Source organism: Pan paniscus, chromosome 21 (assembly GCF_029289425.2).
Source record: "Pan paniscus chromosome 21, NHGRI_mPanPan1-v2.0_pri, whole genome shotgun sequence".
Taxonomy (NCBI): Eukaryota; Metazoa; Chordata; class Mammalia; order Primates; family Hominidae; genus Pan; species Pan paniscus.
Genome location: NC_073270.2, coordinates 24,269,105 through 24,293,107, shown reverse-complemented (window position 1 = coordinate 24,293,107; position 24,003 = coordinate 24,269,105). Strand labels below are relative to the sequence as shown.

Genomic DNA, 24,003 nt, shown 5'->3' with positions numbered 1-24,003 from the left:
CTTTACCGCTATTGATACGTCTTTAGGAAATGCTTAAGGACAAGTTGCATGCAGTACGCATAACTGCAGAAATGCATAAAGGGCTGCAAAAATGCAAGAAGATAAGGGTCCCTGTCCTCAGGAACCTCTCAGAGGACGTTTATCACAGCTGGTTTCTAAATTTCTCATGTGATGTGTAGGAGATATAGCTATGAATTATGTTTTGTTTTGCATTTAAAAGTTATGACAGTACCATCAAGTGCTAGCGCCACACTAACTCCTTTTAAATGTTTTGATTCACAAAACATTTAAAATTCACTCTAATAAAATTTAATGTCATAGTACCTCATGCCAGGAGGTTATTTTAATGTTACAACATTATTTCAAGTCAGGAAGTGCTTCCCTGTGGGAGAGTCTGTAACTGGCAGAGGAAAAAGCATGACAGCACTTGGTGCTTGTCTCAGGAGAACACTCCTTTTGGGAAAGAGGTTTTCGATGTTTTTAGGAAACTAGGCCAAATCTTGAGCTTATAATACTTAAAGGATTTTGAAAAGCCTTTGTTTTTAAAGAAACATCTCCCTTTTAAATGTTGCTACCTATGTTATTGACAGGACATATAAGAAGACGAATCTTCACCATTCACACTCAGTTTACACAAAAGTTAATGCATCTTAGTTCTTACCTGGGTACAACAGGTTGGTTTATTATCTAGCTTTGGGACCTAGGGCAAGTTACTTAGCCTCTCTGTGCTTCAGTTTCCAGTGTATAAAATGGAGACAATAATAGTATATCTCAAAATTTATGGGAGTTCAGTGAGGTTATGTTTACAAAACATTTGGAACCATGGATGTTGGAGACAGTGACCATGAGATATTAATTAGCATATTCATCAAAATTATCAGCTCCAGTTATTTATCAAAGAAGCAGTAGGCCAAACAGATAACTTTTCCAGAATTTCAGAGCCATAGACTGCATCATTGATTTTTTTTTTTTTTTTTGAGACGGAGTCTCACACTGTCACCCGGGCTGGAGTGCAGTGGCGCGATGTCAACTAACTGCAACCTCCGCCTCCCAGGTTCAAGCGATTCTCCTGCCTCAGTCTCCTGAGTAGCTGGGATTACAGCCACCCGCCACCACGCCCGGCTAATTTTTTTTTTTTTTTTGTATTTTTAGTAGAGACGGGGTTTCACTATGTTGGCCAGGCTGGTCTCGAACGCCTGACCTCGTGATCCACCTGCCTTGGCCTCCCAAAGTGCTGGGATTACAGGCATGAGCCACCACGCCCAGCCTCATTGATCTTTTAATGAAATAAAATATCTGAAAGAGCTTTAACCATTAATGTACCATGCAAGTGTGATTTATACTTTGAAGACTGTTATTTCCAGTAATACTTGCTCCAGGAAAGCTTGCAGGAAGAAGAGTACTTAGAGTTTTAGGAGTTTAGTAATATTGTATAATTACTGAAGCCAGAAAACAGACGTAGTGTTCCTGTGTCAGTAGGACAATTAAGATTCTGTATCAATTTTAGATGTTTAGAATCCTACCTTATAGATGGCATGTATCATCACCTTTCTAGACTGGAATACATGTTATTCCACCCTGCCCCTGCCTTCTTAGCTATAGAATGTCACCATTTTCATTCCTAAAGGTCTGCATGTAATCCTTTATTTAAAACGCAGAGTAATCCATCTCTATGTCAGACTCCAGAATTAATGTAATACAAAATTAATAAAACACACATACTGACTTGAATATCATCAGAGCTCATATATTTAAGAGCTGACTAGCTGGTGCTTTAAAGAGGATAAGCCATCTGTTTTCAGGTTGTGGCAGTCATTAAAAGGTGCTTGGCATATTGCAGATATTTCACATCACAGACATTCTGAATGCTCTATCTGCAGATTAAAGCCTGTCATGAGTTCTCTAGTGTTTACCACTCACAGTGGTTTTGTGGCAATACTGTATTCTTAGTAGTATTCTATAGCTTTTGTTTCTTGCTTTCAGTAAAATTAGATGAAAATATGCATATGTATTTATGAGAACGTGTCAGTCAAATATTTCTTCTCTGTGTAAGGCACAAATCCTCTGCCTTATCTGCTTGATAGGTAAGGTATCAATATTCCTTTCCCATCCCCACCTTCCTCCCCAGGAAAAGAGCTGACAAGGGATGCAAACATTGCAGGAAACCACTGTTGTGGTGGTTTGTGTTTCTGCTTAATTGCCCGTTAAGCAGTGATGTGCTTTTGTAGTTGTGGAATTAAAACTTTTTCTCAAGTTTGTAGTATAGTACGTTTAGTAAAACTACTTCCAAAGGAGTTGTCTTGTCCTTTAGTTTGTTGCCAGGGATGAGCTATGGAATTTTGTAGTTAATTTCAAATTCCAGTTTATAATGTTAATGAACTACTGGTATGATTTTAAATCGGCCTGAGTCTGACATTAAGATAGTTTTGAATTGGAAAAGCCTCTTATAATACTATCCCCTCCATCTTGTTGCTATGAGACCCGGTTGGGAATAACCTGCACAATGCACATAGAAGAAAGTGCTTAAGACTGACAGTGGAGGCCAGGTGCAGTGGCTCACGCCTGTAATCCCAGCACTCTGGGAGGCCGAGGCGGGTGGATCACTTGAGGTCAGGAGTTTGAGACCAGCCTAGCCAACATGATGAAACCCCGTCTCTACTAAAAATACAAAAATTAGCCTGGCGTGGTGGCGGGCGCCTGTAATACCAGCTACTTGGTAGGCTGAGGCAGGAGAATCACTTGAACCTTGGAGGTGGAGGTTGTAGTGAGCTGAGATTGTGCCACTGCACTCCAGCCTGGGCCCCCGAGCGAGACTCCGTCTCAAAAAAAAAAAAAAAAAAGAATGCCAGTGGAAAGATGTTCTTTATGGTTAATGCTGTCTTCCTTTGCCTTTCAGTGTTTAGTCTGAGTTTACACAAGAGCGACAAATTTGGCAATGTCAATGTAAATTTAATGAAAGGCCCCATTGGGTTATCTTGAAATAATTATGAATCTATAATTTATTGGTTGTTTGTGAAAATTGTGAATATTTCTTAAGCATTGTAGACTGTAAATTATCAGTATTCTTCACTTGTGTTTATTTCAACAAAGATTGCTTTTAAGTTTGGCCAAAATATGGTGGGGCCATGTGATAACATAGGTGAAGCATTTAGGTTTTCCTCAGTTACAATTCTTGTTCAAATGCAGATTGAACTTTTAAAAAAATTATTAGGCTCAGGTTTACTTACAGAGACAGGTGATACAGTATAAGAAATATATACGTATATTTGTGTATCTTTCTCAAAAGAAATCGATTATAAATTGAACAATTATTTTTATAAATTATATAATATACGTAAGAAATATAATTATATTATTATTCATGGGGAGACCAGGTAGAGGCTCAAGTTCTCTCATTTACTATTTTGGTGACCATAGTCAAGTAAATCATACTCAGAACTTGTTTTTTTTTAGTTTTCAGATGGGCAGAGAGACAGAATCTGTTTTTCACGTTTGTTAAGGATTGAATGAGGTCAGAATGCTTATTCAGTTGCACAGAGCTATATAACTTTATTATAATTGTTTGGTTTTCTGATTTTAGGTTGTTACAGCTTGGTATCAAATGATAAACTGTTACCAGACTGGCCTTTTTCTTGTTGCATTTTTGCAGTTTTCTCCACATATTCTTTCATTCTTGTGAGCTCTGTGAGGTGCAGTTACTCTGGAGAGAGGGAGGGCCAGTAATCATATGTGGCTTCTTGGAAGTCTGCCTGTTTTGTTGCTGTGGCTAACACCTCACGCAGCCTGAGGCATGCGTTAGGCACGTGGTAAATATTGGTGGAGAGAATGAATGTATTAATGCTAATACAAATGCTGATGTTTTTTCTTTTATTCTTACCTAGTTTTCAAGAGCAAAGCTATACCAAGTAAAGGAGAGTTTAAGTCGCTTTCTTCCGTTTTATTTATGTATTTATTTTTTTGAGACGAGCTCTCACTCTGTTGCCTAGGCCGGAAGGCAGTGGCGAGATATCTGCTCACTTCAACCTTGACCTCCTGAGCTCAAGAGATCCTCCCACCTCAGCCTCCCAAGTAGCTAGGACTACAGGCATGCACTACCATGCCTGACTAATTTTGTATTTTTTGTAGAGACAGGGTCTTGCTATGTTGCCCAGGCTTGTCTCCAACTCCGGGACTCAAGCGATCTGCTCTGCTGACCTCAGCCTCCCAAAGTGCTGCGATTACAGGTGTTAGCCACTGTACTAGGCATTTTATTTAAATATTTGCTTATTATAAACATTGTAGCTGTACACGGTAGAAAAGTACAAGGAGTACAGAGTTTTCTTCTTTTTTTTTGAAATGGAGTCTTGCTCTGTTGCCCAGGCTGGAGTGCAGTGGCATGATCTTGGCTCACTGCAACCTCTGCCTCCTGGGTTCAAGTGATTCTGCTGCCTCAGTCTCCTGAGTAACTTGGATTACAGATGGGTGCCACCACACCCAGCTAATTTTTGTATTTTTAGTAGAGACGGGGTTTCACCATGTTGGCCAGGCTGGTCTTGAACTTCTGACCTCATGATCCGCCCACCTCGGCCTCCCAAAGTGCTGGAATTACAGGCATGAGCCACCGTGCCCAGCGCAGAGAGTTTTCAGTTGAAAAGTAAAGTTCTCTGAGTCTTCTTTTTACGTAATCTCACTCCCAAGAAGCAACCATTTTTAACTTTCTCATTAGTTTTTCTGATGGTTACCACCATATTTCTAAATAATTTTAGAGCACTTCTACTTCCTGATATCTTGATTTTCAGACAGTATCTGTTGATTTTGCTAAAAATGATGAAAAATTTATTATAACTTACATCGTCTTACATTTTCCCCTTTACCTCCTCATTTTACTTAGTTATGTCTCAATCTCTATTACCTTTTATATATAAACAGCATATTTAAATCTTAATTCATCTATGAATTAATGCTGAATAATTAAGCTAATCAAAATATTATACTTAAATTTTTTTAAATATGTTTTTCTATTTTTGTGAGTTATGGAGTCAAAGAGAATATATTGTCCAAATTGTGATATTTTTGAGATACTAAGAAAATGGGTACAAGTCAAGCATATCTATGCAATGAGGACACAGAATCACCCTAGTTACAGACTTCATATACTCTTCTTAGATTTTCACATTGTGTTTATCTGATTGGATGATAAAATCAGTAAAGCTTTTGTACCTTCAAAGAATTTTCAGTGACTAATAAAGTTCACAGTAAGGAAACTTGGAAGTAGAGTTTCAGAATGTTAACTATTTCTGTATTTAAGTGGAACTTATAAGTAATAACAAAATCTAATAAGTCAATACTTCCTTGAATTAAGGTATATTTTTTCATAGTGAGGACTCGCCTGTCAATTCCAGTTTTAGTCCGTGTATTCATTAGGGATTAGTGTTGTATTTTGAAGGCCTTTTTGAATATCTGCGGAGATAAACATTTTTCTCCTTAGAGTTATTATATGTTAATTAGTAAATATGAGGCCTCGTATTGTACTGTCCTCGCACTCCTGGAGTAAACCTCTCAGGATTATAATATATTTTTAAATGTAGATTCCATTTTTATTTTTATTTATTTGTTTATTTTTTTGCGACAGGGTCTCACTTTGTTGACCAGGCTGGAGTGCAGTGATGTGCTCATTACTCACTGCGACCTCCGCCTCCCAGGCTTAAGTGATCCTCCCACCTCAGCCTCCTCAGCAGCTGGGATTACAGGCACAGGCCACCATGCCCAGCTAATTTTTGTATTTTTATTAGATATGGGGTTTCACCATATTGGCTAGGCTGGTTTCAAACTCCTGGGCTCAAATGATCTGCCTGGTTGGTCTCCCACAGGGCTGGGATTACAGGCATGAGCCACTGTGCCTGGCCTAGATTCTATTTTTACATACATGATTTAGGATTGTTTTATCTACAATTCATTTGTATATAGCTTTACTTTATCAGCTTGAAGTATTGCTGTTACAGGTGCCTCCTAAAAATAATTTGGATGTTTTTCTTTTTTTTTTTTTTTTTTTTGGACTCTGGTCTTTGAAGATTTAAGAATATACCACAGTGAAACCATTGGGGCTTTTGATGGGTATTTCTTTGATAACTTTCTTGTTTTTGTCTCTGGAGTTTGTAATGTTTAAATTTTCTATCTCTACTGAGGTCAATTTTGGTAAATTGTGTTTTCCTAGGAAATAATTCATTTTATCTAAGTTTTAAAAAATGTATTTGCATTGTGCATAGTAGTCTTTTCTGACTTTTAAAAATGTTCTGTTTTAGTAATTTTCTTCTGTCACTTTATTTTTGTGTTTGTGTTTTTCCCCTTTTTTCCTTGATTCTTTTTCTCTAAACAACCAATATTTTGATTGATTTGTTCTACTGGTTTTGTGTTTTCTGTCTTACTGACTTATACTTTTATCTTTATTGCTTTCTTTGGCTTCTTTTGTTTTTCCCTCTGGTTCATTTTTCTAGGGAGGTGTTTATTCACTGTTTTCATTACTTTATTTGTATGGATTAAAATATTCATGGCTATACATTTTTTTCTTAAAACTGCTTCAGTTGTATTTTATAGATCCTGTTACATAATGTTTTTATCTTAGTTTGTTTCCCCTTTGTTGCAAGAGGCTTTTATTGTAAGGGTTTTATTCCAGGTAGAAAGAATGGCCTTTCTTTGTATATTATTACTTAAACTTTTTTTTTTCATTATGATCAGAGAACTTACTGAGATTTTCGTTGCCACTTAATATATTGTTGGTGTTCATGAATAGTCCAGGTACACTTTACTTAAAATTTTTTTTTTCGACATGGAATCTTGCTGTGTTTCCCAGGATGGTCTCGAACTCCTGGCCTAAGCAATCCTCCTGCTTTGGCCTCCCAAAGAGTGTTGGGATCATAGGCATGAGCCACCTGCACCCAGCACCCATGTACACTTTATTTTTTTGGAGACAGAGTCTCACGCTGTTGCCCAGGCTGGAGTACAGTGGTGTGGCTCACTGCAACCTCCGCCTCCCAGGTTCAAGCGATTCTCCTGCCTCAGCCTCCCCAGTAGCTAGGAATACAGGCACACGCCACCACACCTGGCTAATTTTTGTATATTTAGTAGAGACACGGTTTCACCGTGTTGGCCAGGCTGGTCTCAAACTCCTGACCTCAAACGATCCAATTGCCTTGGCCTCCCAAAGTGCTGGGATTGTAATCTCCCATGTATACTTTAGAAGGTGGATATTTTCTTATCAAATTTTGATAGAGATCCCTCTTGTCTAGTTATTGATTATATTGTCTCTGTGTTTCATGTCTGTATTTTCTGTTCACTTGATCTGTTTTGGGGGGCATATTAATATCTGCTTTCTTATAAGTGTATTTCTATCTTTTTTAACGTTTGCAATTTCTGCTTTATAAAGGGGGCTACTGTGTTTTTGGTACATAGATTTTCACAACTAATATTATTATGAATTATATTTTTAGCATTATGAAGTGAACTTCTTTATTTCATTTAAGGCCTTTGAGCCCAAATTCTACTTTGTTTCATTGCAGGGTAGCAATCTCTGTTTTCTTACTGCTTGTGTTTGCATTCCTTAGGACTGTATTATGTAAGAGGATCATACATGCTGTCTGTTACCTTGTGCCCTCTGCTGCCAGTTGTGGCCATGTGACTGACTTTGACTGATGAAGTATGAGTGGAAGGCACTTCTGCCATGGCTTTTACCCTTCTGTAAGAAATTAAGAAGAGTATATATACCGGATAAGTGCTACATTCCAGAGTAGAGAATGATGACACTTGGAGAAAGAGGCAGCAGTCACAGCCAGTCTGCAGTAAACAAGTCAAGTGACTGAGAGAAGCCTTTGGGAGATGTCAGGGTTATTTGCTGTTATGACAGCTCTAATGAGAGCTGCTTGATTTGTTTGGTATACTTTTGACCATCTCTTTATTTTAAGCCTTTCGGAATAGGTATTTTAGTTGTGTTTCTTGTATTGAGCACAAAGTTGGGTTTCGTTTTTTGAGCAGATCTGAAAATGACGAGTATATGATTGGTTCTTAACTGTCATACTACTATATTTACTGTATATTATATTTTCATTGCTATTTGTCTTCATGTCTCTTTTTTTATTTAGGAAGGTTTGTAATTTTGTTCTACTGGTTACCTTTATGCTATAAATGTTTTTAAATATCCTTAGCTCCTTTTCCTTACTTAGGCGCCTATTATTTTGTTCACTCCAGAAAACTCCTGTTACCTATGTGCTTCTCAGTGAGCACGTTCTACATCTCTTGTTCTCTAATATGCCTGTTTTTTTTTCAAAGCTGTTTGTACTTTGTCAGACATAGAAGTGTTTCCCTATTATTTTTCTACCCTTGTCCTTACATTTTGTCTTAGATCTACAATACAACATATGCAGTGACACCACCAGTCATTTCAGCTATGTTTCCTAGTCATCTCTTAGTTATCCCTTGGGTCCTGGCTTACACTGGGGGTTGCGTGCTGGATGGCCTGGTTGTATAATCCTTGGCTCACACTTTTTTCCCCCTTGAGTTTCTGGTAAAGCATTGTTCCACTGTTGTTTTGCTCCGTATATTGCTGTTGAAGTCTTAGCCTGATTTTCTTAGTTTTATAAGTAACTTTGAGTTTTTATGTGGAAGCCCAGAAATGTTCTTCATTTATAAAATCTAGTCATCTTACTAGGATATGTTTCACAGTAGACTATTCTGGGTCAGTTTTCCAAGTACATGTAGGCCTGTTCAGTATTTCGATTCATGCCTTTTGTTTCCAGAAAATTTTCTCAGATTGTGAAAATGGGTTTTTTCTTCCCCTCTTTAGGGACTCTAATTACATGGATATTGGCTCTTTGCCCATCCTGTATTACTTTTACTTAGATCCTTTTCTCTTCATTTTTGTTCTCTTGGCTGTTTTCATAGTTTTCCTTATTGTCAGTAGAATCTGCTTTCCCCTTAGGTATGCTATAACAGAGATTTTATTTCTGAGATCATTTTGTCTTTTTATTTCTATCCTTCTAGAATTTGAAACAAGAGTTCATCATCTAATTTTTTTGTGTATTTCCATGATGAGTTTTTAAATTTCTAGCTTATGATGTACTTTCATATCTGTTTAATAATATTTCAGTCATATGGAATTGTTTTCCTGTGCCTTGTGATTGTTTTAGGGAACGTATTTTAATTCTTGTTTCTTTTTTGTTTTGGGGCTTTTTTGGTATGGCTCATTTTTATTTTAATATTTGTTCCTTTTTTACAACTTTTAGAGTCAGGGGGTACATATGCAGGTTTGTTAACTGGGTATATTGTGTGATACTGAGGTTTAGGGTACAAATGATCCTGTCACCCAGATACTGAGCATAGTACCCAATAGTTTTTCAACTGTTTCTCTCCCCATACCCCTCTAGTGTCCCCAGTGTCTACAGTTGCCATTTTTATGCCCATGGGTATCCAGTGTTTAGCTACCACTTATAAGTGAAAACATGCGGTATTTGGTTTTCTATTCCTGCATTAATTCACTTAGGATCTTCTTTCTTATGTAGTAGCTTCATATGGATGCTGTTTCTCCTTTCTGTTTAGTGTAGAGAGTCACAGAGTTTCTTGGGCACACAATAGCATGTGTTTCTGTGATAGGAGATGAGCGGTTTGTGTGACTTCATGGGTTTCTTAGTTTAAATGCTGCCTTGTGTAGGTACAGTTAAGTGCGGTTTCTTTAATGAATGGTGCTGTGGAGGGGTAGGTTTGTGTGACTTCTAATTCTGTGATACTCTTTTGTTTCAAGAACGTATTTCTATCACTTGCCTTCTTTCCTTTCACTGCCAAACCTCCATAGAGCTGCCCCCACCTTCTAAGTTGCCTTCTCCCAGAAGCAGTGTCTTCTGGAAACTGCAGCCTGTGGCAAAGCCCTTCTATTCAGTTCCCAACTGCAGTGTTCTGCCAGGTCTTCCACCTGGTCTGGGGTGTTTGCCCACCCTGGTAGGGCACTTCCTTGCTGAGAGTTCTTCCCTGGACAATGATTGCCAGGTTAAACTCCCCTCTCCTGTCCACAGACGCCCCTCTGACTGGCAGCAGAGGCAGTGTTGCTAGCTCTAGTAGTTTTGGATTTTTTATTTCCTCAATTATATTTAATGGAGGCTTGCTGAATACTGCCTCATTTTGCTGTAGGCACGGATTATGGGTGGTTATGTATGCTTTTTGTTGATCTATAAGGTTTTTGGAGGATGTGTGGATATATTTATCTAAGCAGCCACCATGATTTTTTGGGAATCACATGTCTCATCAGTATTTTCTGAAGACTGAAATTCAGCTTAAATTTTTATAAAGACTGAAATTCAATTTAAAAACTGCTCTTGGTAAATCAGGTTGTATGTAACAGTCATTTCTGAATTAATCTAGCAGTTACCATTATCTTTCTTAAGTATTTAAATATGTTTGTTTTGTTTTATAAATAGGTCCAGTCTATACCTATTTCTTCTCTATAAAGATGACTACTCCCCATATAAAGTTGAGGCATTAGAAAACTATTGTCAAAATAAAGTCTAACTAGTTTTCTTTGTTATACTTGTTCTCATAAGCTTTATTTCAGGAAATTGTGCTTAAACACAAATACTTTGGTCACAGTCCTTAAATGTCTCTGATTATTTTCTCTGTTTGAGAATCTATGATTTTTGTCCTTAATTAAGCAGAAGTAAAGTGAAAAGTTCTTAGAAAATTGATTCCAAAAGCTCAAGGCCACTGAGACAGCGCTCCCCTTACTGGTACAGTGCTAGCTGGCTTGGCGGAATTTTTCTTTCTCTCCAAGGCCAAGACAGGCCTGGCTGCTCCAGGGAACTGGAGGCTGGTAAATAAATGATACTGTTCATTTGTAGGTGGTCTGACTCAAGCCCATGCCCTGGGCCTTTCCACCATACCTTGGGCTTCTGCATTACCGATTTATAAAAGAACAGTGAAACATTTAAATGCTGCCTTTTGCTGTAAGAATTCAAATTAGCATTCTGGAGAGTATCTCCCTCCTACCTTTTTAAAAAAATAGTTTTTAATTGACACATTGTATTGTATATATTGATGGGGTACAGTTTGATTTTTTGATATACGTCTGTGTTGTATAATGATCAAATCAGGATAGTTAGCATACTCATCACCTCATACATTTATCATTTCTTTGTGTTGAGAACATGTAAAAATATCTCTTCCAGTTGTTTTGTGTCCTTCTGGGGCCTCTGCATCTCCTCCACTGAAGAAATCTCTACTTTTGCATCACATAAAAGATTTGTACTGTTTTAAAATATATTAAGCGCTGAAATAAAGTAATCTTGGAAGGGTTAAGTTTACCTAGGAAAGCCCCAAGTTTTTAGAATCTGTGGAGATTCCAGAAGTGAAGCATCAGGTGGAAATAAATTGTTTATAGAGCCTATAATATCACAGAGTAGTTGTGTATGGCAGAGGCACTTTCAGACAGATTTTGAATTTTCCTCTCTTCTAGATTCTTTCTACATTTGCTTATTATTTTGAGGCATACATGGGAAACCTTAAAAAATGAATGTGGACAGTTTGTTCCATCCAGACACTAAGCAGTCAGCCTTGTTATTGTGGCCTGTGTGCCAGGCCCCGTGCTGCTTCCTCTTCCCCAGAGCATCAGTCTAGTGGCTAAGGAGATACTGCTGGTAAATAATGAGAAGAAGGAGGTACCATGCTTTGTGGGGATCCCCCCAGGCTCCCCACACTGGGCAAGTCCCTTTTCAGTCTTTTGGGGTGGCTTGACACACCCCTTCATGGCATCCTGATGTTACAGCTGAATTTTGCCTCTGGTTCTACATGCTTATCTTCATAGTACTGTCACTGTCACTTTTTGTGGTATTTCTACTCTAATATCTTGTGATTTTAGAGTCAACTTTATTTCTATCTCAGGAGTTGTCAGCCTTTTTCTTTGAGGTACATCTCATGATGTGTGTGTCATTAGTTCTCACAATTCTACGATGTCTCCTTCCTCCCACCCACAGTTTTAAAATAGTACGGACTATAGTTGTCATAGTTTTACAATGCTCTGCAATAGTTATTATTCAGGATGGGGGAAATCAAGATTTTAGATTATTTGAAGATGAATTGGTTTTCACAGCTCTGCTGTTCACTGGCTCCTGGTGGGACATTTGTGGCTTTGACAATGTTTCCTCAGGGGAACATGGGGAATTGATAGGCTTTTTCTCAGACCCTTCTGGCCGTGAAGCTTGATATTCTTTCCTCAGTGTCGTGACCTCCTTGTGGGCAAGAAGTTTATTTCCTTAGTGTTTTCTGGCACGTATGGATCTCAGTAAATATTTCCTGAATAAGTATGGTCAAGAAGAAGAGAGTCTGCCTTGCCTCTGGAATGCAGGGGTGGTTCACCTGGGCCAGCCAGGTGGCAGTGGTTTTTGTGCTAGCTGGGCAGTGTTTTCTTTCACGGTGGGGAAAATGTTTTCTTCTTCCAAGTCAGATTCCTGTAATACAAAAAAATAGTTAATTTAGCTCAGTTTAGCTTCTTAATGTCAATTGAGTGCTAAGTGTTGTAACTTATGTCGCTGCGTAATATGGATTCCCCACAGAATATTTTTTCCAAGGATCTTCTGCCTCGCTGTGAGACCTCTGGATAACAGTTGTTACTTTGAATGCAAATTCTGAATACTTGTCCATAAAATTTACAAAAAATTAACTTTCACATAAAACAAAATAAGCATCCGGTGTAATTTCAAAAGTACCTTTTTTCAGGAAGTTTTAAAGTTATGGTCGGTTTATGACAAATGGGTTTTTAAAGTGAGGCTACCTCTGGCAATTCTGTTTCAGGAGACATGAGGATCTCATGGTTTAGCAAAGTTCAAAGGTCACTGAACTTGAAGTCAAGTGTCAGGTACACTACTGACCTTGGCTGGGTAGCCTTGGATAAGCCATTGTCCTCTAGATGCCATTTTCTCTTCAGTAAAATAGAGATAGTGTCTTTCATGGTTGTAATAATGAAAATGACATAACATATATGGAAATATCTAGCATAAAACCTAGAATAATGTAGGAACTCTGTTAATTCTAGCTGTATCCTGTCTCTGAAAATAAGTGGATAAAGTACATTTTAATTAAGCTAGTTTTATTTAGAAACCTTTAATAAGAATGATTGAACTATAATTACAGTTCAAGATTCCCAGTACTCTTTAGAAAAACAAGACCCAAGAAAGTAGCAAGACTTTACGCCAAGGGAGGTATAGCTAAGGTTGAGAACGTTTTCATGTGAGGAATTTTCCATTTAGGAAACTTATTAGCTGTTTTTCTTTTTTTTTAATGTGTAGATTTGAAGTGGAGGGAAAGGGACATGAAGGTGTGAGAGAAAGCTGTAGCTTATTCTGACACTTCATTTTTGGTATGGCTTGTTGCCATTCTATCTTTCACTGTGTAACATAGTCCCCAAAGGTTTTTGTTTGTTTTTTGATTTTTTGTGTGTGTGTTGGGGAGGAGGTTTTATTGAGATTTAATACACATACCATACAATTCACTGATTTAAAATGTACAATTCAGAGGTTTTTAGCCTATTCACAGGGCTATGCAACCACAGCAGTTTTAGAACATCTTCATCACCCCAGAAAGAAACCCTGTACCATTTAGCTGTCATTTTCCCTCACCTCCCTGCTTTTCCCCAACACTCCCACCTCTAGATGTCTTTGCCTGCTTTGCGCTGCTGTAACACAATAACCTTAGCCTGGGTAATTTATAAGAACAGAAATGTATTTCTCACAGTTTTGGGGGCTGGAAAGTCTAAGATCAAGGCACCAGCGTCTGGTATCTGATGAGGGCCTTCTTGCTTTGTCTTCACATGGTAGAAGAGAACCAGAGAAAATGGAACCTCCCTTTCACAAGCGCTTTTATTAGTGGCCTTAATAAATTCATGAGAGCAGAGGGCTCATGACCTAAACACCTCCCAGTAGGCCCTACCTCCCAACACTGTTGCATTGGGGATTAAATTTTAATTTAGTTTTGGAGGGGACAAAAACATTCAAACCATAGCACTACCAACCACTAACCTGTTTTCTGTCTCTAAAAATTTGCCTACTGTAGACCTGTCATATAAATGGAATCTCACTGTGACTGCTCATATTGCACATTAATATTCCATTGTATGTGTATACCACATATTATTTATCTGTTAATCGGTTGATGGACTTTTGGGTTGTTTCCACTCCTTAGCTTTTTTTTTCGTTTTGAGACGGAGTCTCTGTGTCGCCCAGGCTGAAGTGCAGTGACACTATCTCGGCTCAGTGCATCCTCCGCCTCCCAGGTTCAAGTGATTCTCCTGCCTCAGCCTCCCGTGTAGCTGGGACTGCAGGCACCCGCCACCATGCCCAGCTAATTTTTGTATTTTTACTAGAGATGGAGGTTTCACCAAGTTGGCCAGGCTGGTCTCAAACTCCTGGCCCTGAAGTGATCCACCCACCTCAGCCTCCCAAAGAGCTGGGATTACAGGCGTGAGCCACTGTGCCTGGCCACTTTTTAGCTATTATGATTAATGCTGCTGTGAACAGTTGCATACAAGTTTCTGTGTGGATATGCGTTTTCTCTCTTTCTTTATCTCTCTCTTTCTTTCTTTCTTTCTCTCTCTCTTTCTCTGTCTCTCTCTCTTTCTTTCTTTTCTTCTTGACAAAGTCTCGCTCTGTCACCTAGACTGGTGGGCTGGAGTGCAGTGGTGTGATCTCGGATTACTGTAACCTCAGTCCCTCAAGTAGCTGGGACTACAGGCATGTGCCACCACACTGGCTAATTGTTTTTGTATTTTTAGTGGAGATGGGGTTTCGCCATGTTGTCCAGGCTGGTCTTGAACTCCTGACCTCAGGTGATCCTCCAGCCTCGGCCTCCCAAAGTGCTGGGATTACAGGCGTGAGCCTCCTTGCCCCGCCGGGATGTGTTTTAATTTCTCTTGGGTGTGTACCTAGGAATGGAATTGCTGGGTTATATGGTAACATTTTCCAAAGTGGCTGCACCCTTTTATATTCCTCCCAGTCATATATAAGGTTTCTCCACATATATAAGGTTTCTCCACGTCTTCCCTGACTCTTGTTATTTTTTGTCTTTTGACAGACAGTAGCCCATCCTAGCCATCCTAGCAGGAGCCATGTGGTATCACATGTGTGGTTTCGATTTGCATTTATTCCAAATACATGTTCCTTATGAGACATACAATGTAACATTCCCAAAGGTTTTTATGCCTTCCATACATGGATCTAGATATGATAACCATTCTGATTGAGTACCTGCTCTGGGTGAAGCTCTGCAGTGGCAGGTGTATGTGGATTATTTCTTTTGATTCTCATAATAACTCCTAGGTATACATTATCTTCAGTTTACGCATGCCAAAACTGAGGTGTGAAGGAGTTAAAGAACTGGTCCAGGGCCATACTGTTAGTAGTTATTGCCTAAGGTCTGAGTCACACCTGAGCCTTGCTGTATGCCCAGCCTCTGCTCTGCACTAGGACTTGTGTTGACAGGGAGCTGCAAGCTCCTCTGCTGGAGCTTGGAGTTTAATGGAGTTCCTAACACGTGTGTGCACTCTTTCATGTACATATGTTCATACTAGGCCCAGCATCCAGTGTCAGCCTTGACCTGTCCTGTCTCTGAGTCCTTATGTCCATACCCCACTGAGTTCCTTGTTATGTGTACTGTACAGAGTCTGCTGCATCTCAGTTTTCCGCTGTTTATTTCATGATTATAAATAGACAAGATAGATAAACGTCTTTCATGGAGGGGCCTTAGCATAGTAAAAGCAAAGTTAACTCTGGGAGGATTACGGAGGATAATTTTGGCTTTTATGTGAGAAGAAATTTCCAAGTAGCTTAAAGCTGTCCCTCAGTGGAATCAGCTGCTTGGTAAAGAACTTTGCAGAACTGTATATGTCCAAGCAACAGTGGAGGTACCCTTCTCTCAGGGTGTTGTAAAATGCATTTCTCAGGGTGTTGCAAAATGCATTTCTAAACTGGGCCGGACCCTGAGGCTTCCTCCAGGTTGGAGAAGGACTTGCCCTTACCAGAGTTGACATCATACAGCTGTAGAATGTCGTGCCACTTTCTCATAAGACGTGGCTTCTGAATAAACATAGTGCTGAACTCTTGGGAGATAACAGGGTAAAGATGTCTTTATCCTTCAAAATTTAATCTGCTTTGAAAAACGTACTTTTAACTACTCAGACTGATATAAAACTTCCAGCTTTTATAGATGGGAAGGACTCTGATTAAAGATGTAATCAGAATAACATCTTCAGTTTATAACACCTCTGGTTCTGGGGTCAGCCAGATCTGTGTTTGAGTCTTTTTTTTTTTTTTTTTGAGACATAGTTTTGCTCTTGTTGCCCAGGCTGGAGTGCAATGGCACGATCTCAGCTCACTACAACCTCTGCCTCCCAGGTTCAAGCAATTCTCCTACCTCAGCCTCCTGAGTAGCTGGGACTACAGGCACATGCCACCACGCCCAGCTAATTTTTGTATTTTCAGTAGGGATGGGGTTTCACCATGTTGGCCAGGCTGGTCTCGAACACCTGACCTCAGGTGATCCACCCGCCTTGGCCTCCCAAAGTTCTGGGATTACCGGCATGAGCCATCATGCCCTGCCCTGTGTTTGAGTCTTAATTCTGAGCTATCCTTTCTGTGTCACCTCGGGCTAGTTACTTTACCACTTAACACCCCAGTTTCCTCATCTGGAAAACAGGGATAGTAAGAGTATCTCCTTTAAATAGAGGTTAAGATTCTGTAATGCTTGTCTGGCACATAGCAAGTATATACTAAATGTTTATCATTTGAGGGAGGGGGAATTAGAGATGTGGATGGTTGTTAAAATGTAATCTAATTTTTAACTTTTTCTCAGAGGAAACACAAGAATAGAAGAGGCTTGTGAAATGTATACCAGAGCTGCAAATATGTTCAAGATGGCTAAAAATTGGAGTGGTATGTACAAAGTTTTTGTTTGCTTTTTAGGCAAATGGTTTAAAATCACTTTGAAGGGAGAAATGACTGTTTTCCCCTTGAAGAGCAAGACTATTGGCCCCAGAGACAGATGTCAGTGCTGAATAACTGATGTGACTGCTACTGACATGGAGACTAAAGGGGTGTGCTCTAAGTGAATGAAGCTGGAAAGCCTGGCTTAAGTTTAAGCACAGGGACAGTGTCTGTCTTAGTTTCTATAAACTTCTTAATACAGTAGGCATGTGGTAACTAAAAATAGTTAAAATTACTTGGAATTAGAGTAATCTTTGCTTCTTACTAATATGTTCAAATAAACACAGTGCCATAAGGAATGAAAGTTGGAATAAAAGTCATTAAAACTGGTGGGATAAAGAGAATTTTCTTTACCTGAACATTGGTTGAGAATGAGCATTCCCTGCTACGCAATAACTGATTGTGATTCCACTGAGAACTGACAGTGGGGTTTGGGGGGAGGGGGATGGATTTACATTAACCTCAATAGACTCATGGTTATTTTTTAAAGTAATGCTTTCTACCCAGTGAGACCAGGCATAACAAAATTCACAGGATTATTATTTTCATTGGTCTGAGATGGGATGGCTCTTTGAGAGAAATTCATCCCTCTCCCTTCAGCGAAAGAGATCTTTCATGCCTTAGTGATGGGATATTTCTGTAGTGAAAATGGAGACCACCGTTGACCAGAGCAGGGGACGTGGGTGTTGTGCTCTGGCTCACAGCTGCTGTGGGATTGGAAGTGGGACTCGCCCTCTACAAGCTGTTTCAAGGCAGACACTTTAAAATCATTTCAAAGGAGAAAATGCTTTTGAGCTAGATGATTCTAAAAGGTCTCTTCTGGCTTTAAAGATCTTTGTAAGAAGTTTAGTTTTAGCTAAGGCTTTAGATATGCTATTTTTCAAAACACACCTACGCCTGAATTATATTGTATTTTTAAAATGGAGGAGAAAACAGTTTGTTTCACATTCCCTCTTTTATTTTGTTCAGGTCTTATAAGTAAAAAGTGATCTTACCTGAAGAGATCACTTACTTACTTATTTATTTACTTACTTAATTTGTTTATTTATTTATTTATTCGAGACAGAGTCTCACTCTGCAGCCCAAGCTAGAGTGCAGTGGTACAATCTTGACTCACTGCAATCTCTGCCTCTGGGGCTCAAGCGATTCTTGTGCCTCAGCCTCCCTCGTAGCTGGGACTACAGGCACGCGCCACCACGCCCAGCTAATTGTTTGTATTTTAGTAGAGACGGGGTTTCACCATGTTGCCCAGGGTGGTGTGGAACTCCTGAGCTCAGGCGATCCACCCACCTCGGCCTCCCAAAGTGCTGGGATTATAGGTATGAACCACTGTGCCCGGCTGAGACCACTTATTACTTATTGTATCTGGTGATGAGGTATTCTAACCTTTGGAAATTCCATTTCAGAGAGGCCACTGATCATGTATGTAACTAAGGAGGCTTTGTATGTGCACCCCGCGTCATCTGTTGCCTGGGGTGATGCTCTAGCCTCCTGACATTGCCATACTGCTGCACTTTTCCAGTCTGTTTCCATTTATGTCTGAGGTTGCAATTTTTTGAATTTTGGAAATCAGACCTTGGCGATGACCTTGAGCAGTAGGATAGGATATAAATAACTCCCATGTGCTTAGCGTTCCAGTGAAGGAACACTAGGCATAAATGTGTTAATGAAGTAACGTAACACAAGTTAAGTAAGGTCATATCATTCCAAATAAGAGCTGACGTCTCTGTAGTGGCCCTCAAAGACTATCCCCTTCCTTGTGCACCCAGCTCCCACTTCAGAGCCTTTGCATGTACTGTTCCCTCTGTCTCCCTACTCTTTCCCCAAACAGAATGTTGCTGGGTCCCTGCTTCCTTCAGCTCCCTCTTCACATGTCAACTTATTGGTGAGGTCTTCTCTGGCCACCCCTTTTAAAAATAACAATCTTGTCCTTCCTGGAAACTTTTTTTTTTTCTTTCTCCAACACTGTTATCACCATCTAGCAAAAATAAATTACATAATGTTTTATTCATTTATATTTACATGTTTTTATTATATGGTGATTCTCATTAGAAAGTAAACCTTGGAAGGCCATGTTTGTGTGTTTTTATCTCTGCTGTATCTCCAGGCCCTGGATTATTACCTGCAAAGTCATAGGTGCTCAGTATATTTGTTGAGTGGATGAATATTAGACTCCTTGAAGTTCTATCCATGTTGCATTGGTGATGATCATAACAGCATTGCATCTCTTTATAGTTTTAAAAGTTCTTTCATAATGACTAAGCTAATTTGTTTGATACTCAGCTTTTGAGAGATTATCCTCACAGGTATTATACCAGTTTTGCGGGTGAGAAAATTTAGCCTAAGTTGTGTGGCTTCCCAGAGACCATTTAATTTAATATATGATCCTTTAAAGACAGTTCCAAGTTCCCCCTCCACCTCTGAGAATGGAGTCTTGCTCTGTTGTCCAGGCTAGAATGCAGTGGTGCGATCTCAGCTCACTGCAACCTCCGCCTCCCGAGTTTAAGCGATTCTCCTGCCTCAGCCTCCGGAGTAGCTGGGATTACAGGCATGTGCCACCACGCCCAGCTAATTTTGTATTTTTAGTAGAGATGGGGTTTCTCCATGTTGGCCAGGCTGGTCTTGAACTCCTGACCTCGTGATCCACCCTAAGTGCTGGGATTACAGGCATGAGCCACTGTGCCCGGCCCGACACTTCCAAGTTTAGATAGACTGAGCTAGCATTTGCTGTCAGTGATTGGAATGAATAGTCAGAGTGAAAAAGTAAGCCAGCAACTCGTTTTGGAATGTGGGAATGTGAAAATGTAAAATTAAAGCAGTTACTATTGTCTGGAGAAATGGAGGTAGCACAGAAGAGCCTGGGTGTTGTGGTATTACTGAGCAAGAAAAGGATGGCCCATGACTGATTCTGAGGCAGGAAACATAGATAAGTTATCAAAAATGAAATGCCAGCAGGAGAGCAAGGATGTAGGTTGTAAAAAAATGATGGCATTTCAATATGCCAAACCACAGATATGATCTAAGGCTAGATTTGCATGTAATAATGAAAGTGGCCACTGTGTGTAATGTGAGTCAGGCCCTTCTAAGCACTTTACTTGTGAAGTCCAAGCTATTAACTACGTTCTTCTGAGGCAGAGCCCATTAAAGCTCCCACTTAGCCAGATATGTTCCTGAGTTGCCACTTCATGGTTAAGTGCTGCCCCAAGTACCCCAGGTGCCTGGCCACTGTCCTGGCAGTGGCCTTTGCCCCTTCTGGATATCCACCAGCCTCTCATGATTCACAAGGGGCCAGCAGGGCTTCTTCAGTTCCAGCTCTAGCTCTGAGGCTGGCATGTACTCTGATTGTTCAGTGCCTTGGTTTCTTCCTGCGGCTATAACAAAATACCTTAGTGTAATTTATAAAGAAAACGAACGTATTGTTCAGAGTTCTGGAGGCTGGGTCGTTTAAGATCAAGGTGCCAGCAGATCCCGTATTTGGTGAGGACTGTTCTCAGCTTCCACGATGGCGCCTTCTTGCTATGTCCTCACGTGGTGGAAGGAGCAAGGCAGCTCTCTTCAACCTCTTTTATAAGGGCACTCATCCCATTTATGAGGGTGGTGCTCTCATGACTTTATCACTCCCCCAAAGGCCCCACCTCTTAATACTGTCAAATTGGATATCAGGCTCCAGTAATACAAATTTTGGGGGGATACTACCATTCAGATCATAGCACTACCCATGTCATGCTGGTGGTTACATATTTTTCAAAGATGCCTGGTTACTCTTTTTAATCAGAAACTGTGGTACAGAGCAAGAATTGAACCTGGGCAGGTGGGCTCCAGAGTTTGTACTGTCCCTTTGCCCTCAGGTTCAGAAACCCACGTGAGAACTATGCATTTCCTCTGGGGAGAGGGAGTTGGAACAAGAGATGCAGCTGAAGCTTTAGCAGAATTGGATGTTTACGGCCAGGTATAATCATCTGTAATCCCAACACTTTGGGAGGCCGAGGCTGGAGGATTGCTTGAGCCCAGAAGTTCAAAACCAGCCTGGGCAACATAGTGAGAACCTGTCTCTACAAAAAAAAAAAAAAAAAAAAAAAATTTTTTTGAGACAAGAGTCTTGCTCTGTCACCCAGGCTGGAGTGCAGTGACACAATCTCGGCTCACTGCAACCTCCGCCTCCCGGATTCAAGCAATTGTCCTACCTCAGCCTCCCAAGTAGCTGGGATTATAGGCACCTGCCACAATGCCCAGCTAATTTTTTGTATTTTTAGTAGAGACAGGGTTTCGCTATGTTCAGGCCAGGCTGGTCTCGAACTCCTGACCTCAGGTAATCCACCCACCTTGGCCTCCCAAAGTGCTGGGATTATAGGCTTGAGCCACCAAACCCAGCCAAAAAATTTTTTTTAAGAATTAAAAATAAAAAATAGCCAGGTGTGGTGGCACATGCAGCTACTCAGGAGGCTGAGGCAGGAGGATCTCTTGATCCTGGGAGGTGGAGGTTGCAGTGAGCTGTGATCACGACACTGCACTGCAGCCTGGGTGACAGATTGAGACCCTGTCTTGAAAAAAAGAAAAGAATTGGATTTTTTTTCCTCACAAAAAAAATTTATAGCAAATGTTTAATATCAGCAGTGAGTACTGCTTTATGATAATTTTTTTAGAAACCTAAAGGCTTTGTGATATTCTTAACCATGCTTTTCCTGGTAGATCAGATTCTTTCCTCTCCATTTCTGCTGTACTGACTTCCCCAATGTGACTCATTTTTCAGAGGCACTCTGCTGTGTTGCTTTCTCTGAACTCAGGAAGTTTCGCATGTTGATGTTTAAACCCTCTGGGAAGTGGCCTGATGCAGCCTCAGCCTTGATTTCCACTGGCCTCCTCCAGTCAGGGCAGGCTTGTCACTGGCCTCCACTTCCAGCCCTTTCTTACCTTCAAGCATTTCTTCTGTGTTCCTGTGACTCCTCTGCTAGCGATTCCTTCCCTCTTTCTTTTCCAGCACTCCAGAATCCGTGGTCCCTGATCCAACATGTACCTTACATGTTGTACTGTGTCCCAGTTGGAGACCTGGGCGGTACCCCACAACCAGATCCATCAGTGATTCTGCAGGGAAATTTGTAAATTCTCACACTAAATGGGGTAAAATAGATTAAACCTCATATAAATTTCAGTCAGATTTTGCTATAAAGTAAAGAAAAAAATTTGGATTTTTAGACTTTTTTGAATTTCAAAATTGTGGGCCTGATTTTCACTTTTTAGGAAACTTACTTTATCCATGAAGCCTTCATTAGCAGTTTCTTCCACATCAACAGCTAAGTGTAGGAGACACTAAGATAGAAAAGTGAGCAAATATCTTTGCGCTCAGTGTTTTACCTTTCTTTAATCATTTGTGGCTTGAAGCCCTTAGCTGATGTTTATTATATGTTAGTGGAATTGAATTGAGTAGCCCAAGACTTGGCTACTGGTATTGAATGGCCAGATCAGGGAATAGTGGCTTAGTGCCCAGGGACACTTGGAAAGTCTGCTGGAGCTGAGGTGGAGAAGCTTTCATCGCTGTTTGACTTGATTCTGGTTATTTTTATATTTGCCTGAGGTGCACTGGACCACATGGATTTTTGCTTCTGACTAGAATGCTTCTTTTCAGTGGAATATAATTTTTCTAGGGAGGTCCAGTGCTTACAGCATGGGCTGCTCTGGGGGGGACTTGTTCCTCTGTGTTTAATTGTAGTGTCTTCTTCAGCTGCAGGAAACGCATTTTGTCAGGCAGCCAAGCTCCACATGCAGCTTCAGAGCAAACATGACTCCGCTACCAGCTTTGTGGATGCTGGAAATGCTTACAAAAAGGCAGATCCCCAAGGTAAGACAGCCAGGCATGTAGCATGCTATCTCTGTGTGTAACTAACCAGTCAGTACTTCCCTCAACGTTAAGGTCAGTGTTGGTGTGCTTTCAAGTCCTGGTAAAAAGGAATTTTTGTATTTTGGAATAATAGAGAATTTTGATAACCTTAGGGATTTTTCTTTTTTAATCATTTGGGGGCTTTTATGAGGAGAAATTATGTTAAATTTATACTGGCTGTTTATAGCATCATTTAATTAAACTCTTATTTATATTGCATTTTAGAGAATTTTTTGGAAATTACCTTTAATTTTATCTAAGACTTCTTATATCTTAATTTTGTGAAAATGTATATTGTTCATAAAAGGAAACTCTTATGTTCCCTTACTCCTAAATACCTAAGGAGTTTTCAGATCCAGTTAATGGGAGATTGTAATATTCAATCGTTAAAAAGTCTGATTCATACAGTATCCATTTGGTTTTTTAAAAAGTTTTTCAAAGTATTTGTTTTGAGGAAAGAATGCAATTGGATATTTAATGTGGTAAAATTTTGCAAAGATTATTTCTTTTTAGTTAGAAGAGTGTAATTAAAAGTATTAATTTCTTACCTTCCACACGCGTGCACAGTGGAAATTTTGTGTTTTTCCTTTTTCTTTTAGCAGTCCATGTTGTTTAACACACAGATCCCAAATTTTGAGAATAAATATGTCATAAAGAAATAGGGTATCTTCAATACCTTTGGTATAAGGGTTAATCACAGTTTATTTCCCAAAGTGACAAACTGGACACAGGTTAAATAAGCTGTTAGAGTGGTAACATTGTAATGCATCAGTACTTTAGAGTATGGTGCAGGCATTAAAATCCCTGGTTTCAGAGAATCTTCAGTGACCTGGTAAATGTTTACATGTCAATTAAAGAAGCACATGAGACTGAATGTTGTATAATCTCATTTTCAGAAAAAAGTTTGTGCATATAGAAATGTGTCTAATAAACATAAAAGAAAAGTACATCTGAGTACTAACAACGGATTTGAGCGGGATTATTGATAGATTATTTTTCTCTTTATATTCTGTATTTTAAAAGGTGTAACAGGGATCCACATTTTTTATGTAGTTTAGAGGGAAATTGTTTTAATTTTTGTTCATCTGCTTACCTTTCTAATTTTGTAGTCAGGCCTTTCTACTTTGCTGCCTCTTTAAACCA

At 39.7% G+C, this 24,003-nt stretch overlaps 1 protein-coding gene across 2 annotated transcripts in view; it reads left to right on the top strand.

The window, feature by feature from the left end:
* NAPB (NSF attachment protein beta) overlaps positions 1-24,003 on the top strand; it is a 47,017-nt gene that overhangs the window by 1,595 nt on the left and 21,419 nt on the right. Inside the window, exons 2-3 of one of the 2 annotated variants that reach the window (XM_003829375.4) lie at positions 16,855-16,934; positions 22,705-22,821. In XM_003829375.4, coding sequence (XP_003829423.2) covers positions 16,855-16,934; positions 22,705-22,821 — 197 coding nt within the window. Of the gene's footprint in view, positions 1-16,854; positions 16,935-22,704; positions 22,822-24,003 lie in introns of those variants that run through there. The other variant, XM_034947395.2, reaches the window with a different exon arrangement.